The following is an 11,168-nucleotide window of genomic DNA, read 5'->3' as shown; positions in this document are numbered from 1 at the left end:
CGAGTTCTTGGGTTTCTAACCGGTATCTGGTGCTTCTGGGCATCGTACTCCTTCGATGTTTCCGAGAACAAGGTCGAAAAGGGGCTCCTCCATGCAACCCGCTATAACTTCCCCCTTGTAGTATGGGGTGTCGATCTGAATGCGGGCCTCGGGCAGTAGCTTAGCGGAGCGGTCTACCAAATAGACGACCCGGTGGTCGCCGGTCATTTCTTCTTCCTTGACGAAGCTGCGGTTGACGATCACCATGTTGCAACCTGTATCCCTCAGCACTCGACCCTTCCTTCCACTGATCAGGCCTTCTACGACCGGCAAGTCGGGCGTCTTTGCCAACGCAGTCATATTCACGACCGGGACGCGCTGTCCATCCTTTAATTCTAGATAGCCATCCTGGATACATGCAGACATGTTCCTGGAGCTGGATGGCGTCCGATTCTTTTGCACTGGAGGGCCATGGTTCGCCCTGCACTGGGCCGCAATGTGCCCCGGTCGCGAACAGATGTAGCACCGTGCAAGAACCCCCGTGCCACGCGGCGGTTCGGCCATCTTGCCTGCGACCAGACTCTCCTTCTTGGAGTCTCTTCAGCCGAAGTTGACGGTCCCTCGTGCCATCACGTATTCATCTGCTCGCTGAACCAATTCTTTGAGGTCCGTGGTCCTGTTTTCTCTTATAAACGTGACCATTGCAGGCGCACAGTTTTCTAACAACTGTTCGGCTAAAATTAGCCCCTTCACTCCCTCGTATGACTTCTCTGTTTTCGACAGTTCTATCCATCTTCCCCAGTAGTTGCCCAGTCGAGATACAAACTGCGAGGGAGTCTCGTGGTCATTAGGCGTTTCGTTCCTAAACTTCTGACGGAATCCCTCTTCTGTCAACCGAAATCTGAGCAAGAGCGCATGCTTGACTTTAACATAGTCATTCGAGTCAGAAGCTGGCATTCGGCCAAACACATTCAGGGCCTCTCCCGTGAGGCAGGTGCTCAGCGCAGTGGGCACGGCAGCGCAGTGGGCAGCGCAGTGGGCAGCGCAGTGCTGGGCTTCCGCCACCCGCTCAAACCGCGTCAGATACGCGTCCAGGTCATCACCTTTTTCGTTAAATGGGGCCATCAACTTGTGCGGACGAACTCTGAGTACTCGGGTTGCCATCGTCGACGAGCTCGGTTCGCTGACCGAACTGCCGCTAATATTGGCACTCGCCCTTAATTGAAGGAGTGCCATCTCTTTCTCAATTTCCTGGAGCTTTCGCTCAGAGCGCTCTTTCTCCCGCGCATCTCGCTCCTTCTCCCGCGCATCTCGCTCCTTCTCCCGCGCATCTCGCTCCTTCTCCCGAGCATCTCGCTCTTTCTCCCGCTGGTCTTCCAGCTTACGCCGCTCGCGTTCCGCTGCTCTCTCTTCCCTCAGGAACTCGTGAAGCTCTGCTCCCTCCAAACCCAACTCTTTACCGAGTGCGACTAAACGTTCGGCTTCTGCCATCGTGTCTCACACCGGCAATCAAAATCAAAATGCGCTTATACGGCTGTGTCGTTGTCTCGCGGTCAGAGCCAGACGAGGTTAGCACAGGGTCCTGTCGCGGACGCCAGTTTGTCACGAAGTGGGTGCACGCCACCAATGGGCTCCACACTCTCTGTTACCAATTCTAGGGGAGGAGAGACAAACACCTCCACCCAGGTGCCAGATCTTAAGCAGGACCGAGTGGCTAACCGGCGATAGGTCCACGCCTGACCAGCCGCTGACCGGAGGCACGACACAGGAGTCGGGAATGAGAGTGGATAGAATTTAATTAACAAAGAGAACAACACTTTCACCAACTCATCAACAATAGCACAGCATAGACACAGGACAGACGGAACAAACTTTAGCTTTGACACACAGTATCAAATGTAACAGGCGAGAGGAAATACAAATACAAGGCACTTTTAAAGGAACAAATTTAGGGTACAGTTCGTAAATGTGGGAGTGGCAGGGGCTTAGCTGTTCGGGTGGTTGAGGTCCGGTCCGAGATAGGCGTCGGGCTGTCGATGTCGGGTCCCCGGAGTCGTTACTCGTTGCCCAGACACTTCGCGACGAGCCGACCACCTCTCGGCTGACACTTCACACACACGCGCGGTTAGCTAGCACACCGCCACATCCAAGATCTCCACCTCGACTGCTCTCTGCCACATTCCACAGTCCCCCCGTAGTGTCCCCCTCTCTCCCTCACCATCTCCAGACAGCCCGGGTCCCGGGACCGACGAATCAGAGGCGACGACGAAACGTAAACTATCGCGCCGAAACGTCCCGCGCCGAGCCCCGGCTGGCCCCGCAGACGCTCGAGCCGGAATTCCGCGTACAGGAGGTCACTGGCCAGACAACTGCTTTCTCATCGTCGGAGACCAGACAGAAGTGTGTGCGTGAGGGGGGGGGGGGGGTCGCGCATGGGGATGCTTAGGACGGAGTCCCCGCCGCCGGGCTCAACCGCCGCTGGGGAAAATCGCAACTGGCGCGAATTCTGTTTCAATGTGGCGTCAGAGTAGTGTGTGCTGCGTCTTCATACGGCATGGTCGCTCGAGAATCTTTGTCGAGAAGCGCAGTGGGCGGTTGTCGGGAGTCCTCCACTCGACGCATTTCCTATAGCCGTTGCGTAGCTCGTAAGGTGGGCGTGCGGGAGCTAGGGGGCGTCGTTGTTGAGATCATTTAACGTCGAGGGCGGGGAGCACATAATACAGGAGATCACGCTTTAGGTAATGAATAACTACAAGTACCTCGGGGTGTGGGTAAGTAAAGGTGCTGAGTATCTGACAGACCATGAATAATACGTAATGACTAAAGCTAATAGCAATGCAGCTGTCTAAAAAAATTTGGGCATTGCGGCATTAAAATAAGGACGAAGTGATAAAGGGGACCTGGAAAGGGGTGATGGTTTCTAGTGTGATTTTCGGCAATGCGGTCCTGTGCATGAGAACAGGTGTTCAAGCAAGGTTAGAAATAAAACAACGCGGCGTAGAGAGGCTTGCTTTCGGAGCACACGGCACCACACGACATCAGGGGGCACGGGTTGGTATGGGAGGGGTGTCGTTCGAAAGCAGAGAAGCTAGCAGCAGTATAGAATTTGAGGAGCGATTGAAAGAAATAGGGGGAAAGCTGAGGGCTAGGAAAGTTTTCAGTTAATTGTATATGAGGAATGTCGACGCATAATAAAGAAAGCGAACTAGAAAAGACATTTAGAAGTACAGAAAGGTGGGCAAGTTGGTTATTACTATCCATGGTAAAACAGCGCGGAAAAAACACGAGGACGGAACAAACACGACAACACGAGTGCTGACTTTCAACTGACGATTTATTACGCACATGTGTACATATATAGCATTCCCGCCAAACACTAAACAGAACAAAAAAAAAACACTGCATCATCACTGAAAATATTAAATCTACATATCTACAAATGCATGCTCCAAAAAGGTGATTTCGCGGTTAGCCAGTGATAATGAGGGCTTATTAATGCATGCTGTACCCCCTTTGTCAATGTGATATGCCTCTACTATTTCTCTTACTCAGACATCCGTCATCTTCAAACATAAGGATCAGATAGTAAGAGAAATAGTAGAGGCATATCACATTGACAAAGGGGGTACAGCATGCATTAGTAAGCCCTCATTATCACTGGCTAACCGCGAAATCACCTTTTTGGAGCATGCATTTGTAGATATGTAGATTTAATACTTTCAGTGATGATGCAGTGTTTTTTTTGTTCTGTTTAGTGTTTGGCGGGAATGCTATATATGTACACATGTGCGTATAAAATCGTCAGTTGAAAGTCAGCGCTCGTGTTGTCGTGTTTGTTCCGTCCTCGTGTTTTTTCCGCGCTGTTTTACCATGAACTAGAAAACTGACAAGCAGATATCTGGACAGCAGTCTGGCGGCAAATCAGCGATTATCGGCTAACATAAAGGTTAAAAGAAATAGAGAGGGCCCTGTGGAAATCAGGGATGAAGGCGAAATCGGCACTTGGAACGGAGAAAATGTTTAAGCAGGAAATTGCCAAACAGAGTGCCTACGAGAACTGTAGGGGAAGCTCTTGGTTGTTCGAGGCCAGGACGGGGGTTTTTGCGGACAGAGACATATCGAGTCAGGTACCAAAAGATAGACACGTTATGCGGTGCTTGTGAAGACGGGGAGCAAAAGGCTGGACACTTGAAACTTTTCCGTTAAGGGCTTCACCCTACAATCGAAAGCAGCGTGGTTGATTGATTCAGAGCATTGATGTTTAGGGACATGGAAGGAAAAATATATTTTAAGGGGCTAGAAGTAGCCAAGCGAAGGTTTTCTGATTGTGGCTAAAATCAACAAAATAATAAAATTTCACGAGTCTTGGCTAGGTGCCTTGAGCCACTGCCCCATTTAAAGAGTTTAGCTCCATCCATCCATCCATCCATCCATCCATCCATCCATCCATCCATCCATCCATCCATCCATCCATCCATCCATCCATCCATCCGTCCGTCCGTCCGTCCGTCCGTCCGTCCGTCCACACACACACATACATACATACATACATACATGCATGCATGCATGCATACACACACACACACATACATGCATACGTACGTACGTACATACATACATACATACATACATACATACATACATACATACATACATACATACATACATACATACATACGTACATACGTACATACGTACATACATACGTACATACGTACATACATACATACATACATACATACATACATACATACATACATACATACATACATACATGCATGCATGCATGCATGCATGCATGCATGCATGCATGCATGCATACATGCATACATGCATGCATGCATGCATGCATGCATGCATGCATACATGCATGCATGCATACATGCATACATGCATACATGCATACATGCATACATGCATACATGCATACATGCATACATGCATACATGCATACATGCATACATGCATACATGCATACATGCATACATGCATACATACATACATACATACATACATACGTACGTCGGAGAGGCTTTGGGAGGTCTCGTCGGGGCGCAGGACTGCGTAGTGCGGTGGCGTACGTCATGGCTTCAGCACCCGAGTCTGCTGCGTTGGCGATGGCATCAGTCGGCGAAGTCCTCGAACAATTTTTCATATTAGATCGCGCGAGTGATCCCCGTTGGCAGGGGTATCATCTGAGAGGCTTGCCTTCCGCACTTGAAGTGGTCGGTTGCACTGACGGCTCCGGTCGTCGAGCGTCTTTTCAACGGTAGAAGCTTCGACCACGGGCTAGGCCACGGTTTTTGGAGGATTTCGCGTCAAGCCGGCGAAGAGTTGCTCCTTTGCGCGACGTATAAGAAAGCTCAGCGTCTTTTCTTAAGGCATGTCAAAGCTGGTGTGCCTGAAAAAGGTGTTTCATTTCTTTTGCACAAACAGTTACGGTCTCGTTTGGGTGCAATTTGTAACTGCAGCAGAAGCTCCGCTCTTTCATTCCGTACGACGCTCCACTCTTTATTTCCGTGAATGATCCCAGTAGCTGCTTCTTTAAGGTAGCCCACCTCGTGAGTGAAGGTTCGTGGTTTTCAAACTACGTTCTGGCAGGGCCGTCCTGTGAAATATAAATATTACGAAGCTTGGCGCTGTCATCCCAGGCGTTGAGCGCTGCCACATGTGGTCGTAAACGTCCAGCCAGATGTCTGCATTTTCATGCGGTTTTCCATGGAAATTCGGTGGTTCGTGGGACTGGCGAAGCACGGCGGGCATTGACTGTGCTTTAGGTTCCATCATCAGGGTTATAGCAGGTTAGCTGGTCAGCACCTTCACCAGCTGTCGCGTAGTGGTGACTGCAGTCCACCAAGCAGGAAAACAATGAGAATGGCTTCTAAACAAAACTCTGTATTAATGCGAAAGCATTACTTGACTATGTCGACGATTTCGTGTCCACAAAACGTGTCCTCAGCGACTTCTCCTTTCGTGTGAGTTAAGGGAGAAACAATAATTGTGTGAGAGAGGATGATATGAGGATGATGCACGTCAAAAATTGGTCGATGTAGAGTAATTAGTCATTTATTAGAGCCAACTATGTCTCTTAGATTTCTAAATTGTATCAGATGTCGATATACTGCGAGGGCATGAAAACAGTACTAGACGTCAAAATTAAGGGAAAAAACGCAACGACGTGATAGAGGAAGATAAAATGTCGCTGTACGCCAAAATTAATTGATCTGGAGCACTTAATTAATTACAGGCCAAATCGTCGCTTAGACGTCATAATAGCCGCGGACGTGCGTACGGTGCGAAGACGTGATAGTAGCGGTAGAAGTCAAAATTAAAAGAGGTCCAAAGAGAGACCAAGAGAGAACAAGAGGCGAAAAGTGAGGCAAACAATCTAAAGTGTAGCAGAGAGAGGCGACGGGTGTGAAGGAGGCATCATTGCTTTCGCATTCTCCCAGTGGGGGTCGCCGCAGTTATCTCTAACGTTTTTTAGGCTGACTCGCGCCCACAAAGAACTGAATGACTCGGCAGCGGCGTAGCAACAGGCGTGCTTGGCGCTCGTCCAACAGAAAGCCTGCCGCTCTCTGCCGTGCTCTTTTTAAAGCTAATAGCGAACCTTCGAGATACGGCCTGAAAAGCTACCACAACGTTCTGTAACAACGTAGAATCGGCTCCGACTTGATGCAGTCAATCAAGATGAATCTGGTCGCGTCTTGCATCATAAACAAAGTGATAAAGCGGCATGCCAGAAGATTTGAAGAATGAACAAACAAACACTACAAAGCATCGCGGCAGTATGATGGCGCGTCGTAAAACTCATACACGTTGGGCCCTTATTTTGTGAGATGAATTGCGCATTAGTTCTCTTCTCCGTGTCGTGAGCTCAGAGAAACCCGTGTAAGCGCCGAAAGCGCAGCTTTCATACATCGAATGTTCTGCATTGGAGCGCACGAAAGACTTGGCAAAAGTATCCTCAGCACATGCTGCAGCTGCTCCAGCGCAGGAGCGACTGCGCCAGCGTTGCTTACGAGGGAGCTGCGAACCAACTAATTAACATGCGGCTTTAGACAGAGCACTGGCAACATCCTAGCGAAAAAACGTTCTTCGACAACACTTGAAAACTTTTAGCGCGAAAAACTCTCTTATACTCTTTCTGTCCGTGTTTTTCGCGCTAAAATTTTGCAAGATGTACGTCAACCAACACGCCCAGTATGTAGTACTGTTCAATTACATTCTCGACGCCAGACGCTGTCGATGTTTATATTTTGCCAATTTCCAGAGGCTATAACATGGAAATACAATAAACTGGCACATCACCATACTTCACCGGCTCCAAAAAGTGGGGATAAGCGGGAAGCTCTACCGCTTCGTAAAAGCCTTTCTAGACGACATAACTTTCTTAGTGATGCTTGGAGATACTGCGTGTAAATGGCAACGTAACCACCACGACGTCGCACAAGGCGTTATCAAATCGCGTCCCTTTTTAGAATTGCTATGTCAGGTCTTCAGCCAATAGTGACGTCGTTAGCCGGACTTAATTCTGTCGGGCATGCGGACGATACAACGCTGTGGACAAATTCAGGGTACCCCGTTGATCAAGAAGTAGCCCTACAGACAGGCGTCAATGCTGTCCATCAAGGACTGTGGCATGAAAACCTCTCCTGGAGAAACCACGTACCTGCCTGTAATAAGGGGTCCGGGCCTGCGAGCAGACGCCGAACGGAACATTATGCATCTTCATTTAGGGAACTGGGTTGTTTGCCGGAAACGAAAACAATCCGTATAATCGGCATGCTTATTGACCAGGACGGAGGAGCCAAAAGTTGGCTTTATAGCACGGCGCTTTGTTGGCATTAAGCTTTACACCTTATCCTCCATGTCTCTGCGCGTTGCTTAAAAATCAAAGAGGTGGGGCTCCTTCTGATAGGCCTGACACTCATAACATCAAAAATCTTGTACCCATATTCGCACGGCTTAACGCGACCCAAAGCCTTCAGTTTCAGAGAACCAATCACGAGACAGAGCGCCTGGTTACCGGGCAACCGCAGTACTGCCCAAAGGTGGACATACACGCATGCAGCAAAATCAATGCCCTGCAGGATGTGGCAGAGCAGCAATTGCAAGCCCAGCATGTCCGTCTCTCCACAACGGCGGCTGGCTGTCAGATCGTCGGGCACTAGACTACAACAGTGACAATTTGGAGCCGCTCACTCTCCTGCCACACCATGGGAACCAATCGATTTACTAGATCGTGTGCCATTATCGAGGAATATAGTTCAGCTAATTCTCAAAGGCGTATATGATCAAGGGTAGTATGGTGTCCCAGTTCTTATGGTCCGATTCCACAGACATTGCAAGCATGCCGGTGAGTGATCTCTTTATGGGTTCTATCAAACCGTTTTCCTCTGGATGATATGGCGTTGAGTGCCTGGAGGCAACCGCGCAAAAATGTAGCAGGTCATCAGCGATGCCGGCCGTGAATTCGCGCTCTCGCTCACTGGTTATCACTCGCAGTGCTCCATGCCGTTAGAGGATAGAGTTCAGAAAAAATAGCGACACTTGGTGCGCGGTAGTCGATGGTAGAGCATCCGTTTCACAATAACGTGTCAGGTAGTCCACATATACCGCGATCCAGAGATTGCCATTTGGAGACTTGAAAAGAGGTCCACGCTGATCAATTGTAACCTGCTCGAACGGACTGCTGGGAGGCGTCACAGGATGAAGGAGGCCCGGTGTTGCCGAGGTAGGGCGTTTGTGGCGCTTACACTGCGCGCAACTGGTCACATATCGTTCTGTCGTGGAATGCATTTTCGGCCAGTGAAACAGCTATTGACCCCGCAGGGGCACCTGGAGTAATCCGGTGTTGGCACCTGGCAACACCACGTACACCCGCTTCATACCAAGCTGTCATCCGCACTGTGCCCACAGGTTGTAAGCTGAAAGGTAGAAACCATGAACAGTGGCAGTCGGCGCCGCGGTCAAGCCCTGGATGTCGGGTTCCTCATGTGTCTACAAGGTGGGGAGCCCCGGGACCTTCCTTTGTATAAGACGGTAAAGCACAGGCAATATATCAGGAACCGTCATTTAATTCATATCGCATGCATAAGGCTTCTTCAAGAAAACCTGATATGCCGCCCAAAAGGTGCCGCACCGAAGTCGTGCCGACCACTGCACCAACTGTGCCATTTCCAAATTTCTTGTTATACGCTCTCTCTCTGAGTCCAAACCTGTCATAACCTGTAAGTTTTCCTGATTGTAAATTCCCTGAAGCCACTCATAGGGACTAACTACAAAGCCAAAAAGCTAGGATCTGGGGATTTACCGATGAAAGTATAAGGAAAACCCAGTCCACCAAACTCCTCAAACTAAAGACATTCGCAAATTTTGAAGCTCAGGCATCACTCGACCGAAGTCAAAACAGCTACCAGGGACTGATTTCTTAGCGACACCTCCTGAATGAAACGGAGCCAGATCTCCTTGAAGGCCTCCAGGGTCAACGCGTATTCGCAGCCCGAAGAGAGGCCATGTGGCGTCTACTAACTGTGGGCACGCAGTGCAACACTGCTGATGTGCACCCACCTCACCAAGCTCCTCACCAAGCAGCCACCGGCTGCTGCAATCTTCTCCATCCTGGAGGTCACCATCTCACAGACCTCCGGCACACCAAAGCCATCAAACAGTGACTCGGTCCTTCATGAAAAATCCACATCTGCCCGTATACCTTCTCCAGAGGCGAAGGAAGTGACCCTGGACTCCGTAGCGCCAGCGATGGCTACAGAGTAGCCTAATGAGTTGTGAGGCCTACTGCAATCCTTCAAGTCCAAAAAGTATGCACCAGTCAAGTCGCATGAGAAGGGTGGCAAGTCCTAAACCCACTCTCTGTTCGATACTTAAAAAACATGGCTACCGAAAGCATCATATATTGGATTTGCCGAGGACTGCTGAAAAATCTGTACGACATACATGAAATTTTTTCTGAACATTAATCTCACGTATTTTGCTTGCATGAAACTCGTGTAAAATCAACACAGGTTTTCTGAAAGAGTACCAGGTGTTTAAAAAAGGAACGCCAGGCAGCACAGACCCATCAGGTGGAGTTGTTATTGTAACTTAGAACTGAATCCTTTGTCAAAACATTTCACTTAGTACAGATTAAGAGAAAGTGGCAATATGAGCATCAATTTTTGGAAGATAACTGCACGTACACTCCACACTCCACCAGATTATAGCCTATGATGCAAAAATTTTGAAGAACCGATTGACCAACTTCCTCAGCCATTAGTCTTTGTTGGAGTCTTCAGCACACACCACCCATTATGAGGACGTACTTGAACAGACTTCCGAGGTGCGATAATTGAAAAATTCTTATTGTCGCCTGGGTCGTGTTTACTCAACTCAAATGATCCAACATACTACAACATACCACACAGCACTTACACAACTATAGATTTAGCTGTCGGCTCCCCAATGCTCTTGGAAGCTACAGAGTGGGTTGTTATCAATAATTTGTATGGAAGTGACCATTTTCCCATCTCCATGAAGTATGCAGAGAATGCAAATCAAAGCTTTGCCAATCCTAGAAAGTTTAAAGAACATGCAGCATATTGGAAGATATTTAGGGACTCTCAGCATCGCCCTGTTCTTCGGTCACTGAGGCGGGTCGAGAGGCCGCAGAAAAAAGCATTCCATAAACATCTGGTATACCACGGAGCAAGCAAAGACCGTGGTAGAACACACAATGCAATGCTGCTCGTGAGAGCCAGAATAGGGCATGGTCTATATTACGCCGATACCCGACAGCTGAGAACCTAATGGCCTGTAAGCAAGCAAAGGCAAATGGCAGGCGTGTTCGACGCGTTGTCAAGCGAGAAAGCTGGGCATCATTCCTTACTTCTGTGACCTCCTATTTCGGTGCACACAAGGTTTACTACAGGCTAAGAGCTCTTAAAAGGCATAGCGCTTACAAAATACCTCTTATCAGCACCACTAGGCGCTCACTCGATCATCAAGCAGATGCCCTAGACAGTACTTAGAATATATATTTAGCTCTGCACACTATAGATTCCTTCTTGCGGCGCAAGTCAGCCGAGGAGAGAAAGCCCATACATGATAAAAGAGCGTGTACAGGAGGATACAACAACCCATTTAACTTGCAGGAGCTGAAGATTGCACTGGGCGCATGTCGGATCTAAGCA

General features: G+C 48.9%; 1 protein-coding gene and 1 pseudogene across 1 annotated transcript; one reads left to right on the top strand and one right to left on the bottom strand.

Annotated features, from left to right (window-relative positions):
- Nucleotides 1–15: 15 nt before the first annotated feature.
- LOC149338500 (uncharacterized) lies at nucleotides 16–543 on the bottom strand. Its single transcript, XM_089550750.1, has one exon. It carries the CDS (start codon nucleotides 541–543, stop codon nucleotides 16–18), a length of 528 nt encoding a protein of 175 aa, XP_089406876.1.
- A 956-nt stretch (nucleotides 544–1,499) lies between these two features.
- LOC149338499 (uncharacterized) lies at nucleotides 1,500–9,756 on the top strand (annotated as a pseudogene).
- Nucleotides 9,757–11,168: the final 1,412 nt, after the last annotated feature.

Source organism: Amblyomma mixtum, chromosome 6 (genome assembly GCF_055824585.1).
Source record: "Amblyomma mixtum isolate Tamu chromosome 6, ASM5582458v1, whole genome shotgun sequence".
In the NCBI taxonomy this organism is placed as follows: domain Eukaryota; kingdom Metazoa; phylum Arthropoda; class Arachnida; order Ixodida; family Ixodidae; genus Amblyomma; species Amblyomma mixtum.
This window is presented reverse-complemented; position numbering and strand designations above follow the sequence as displayed.

Coding starts and splice junctions, on each gene's coding strand:
- LOC149338500 (XM_089550750.1), bottom strand. CDS start 543: ATGGCCGAACCGCCGCGTGGCACGGGGGTTCTTGCACGGTGCTACATC.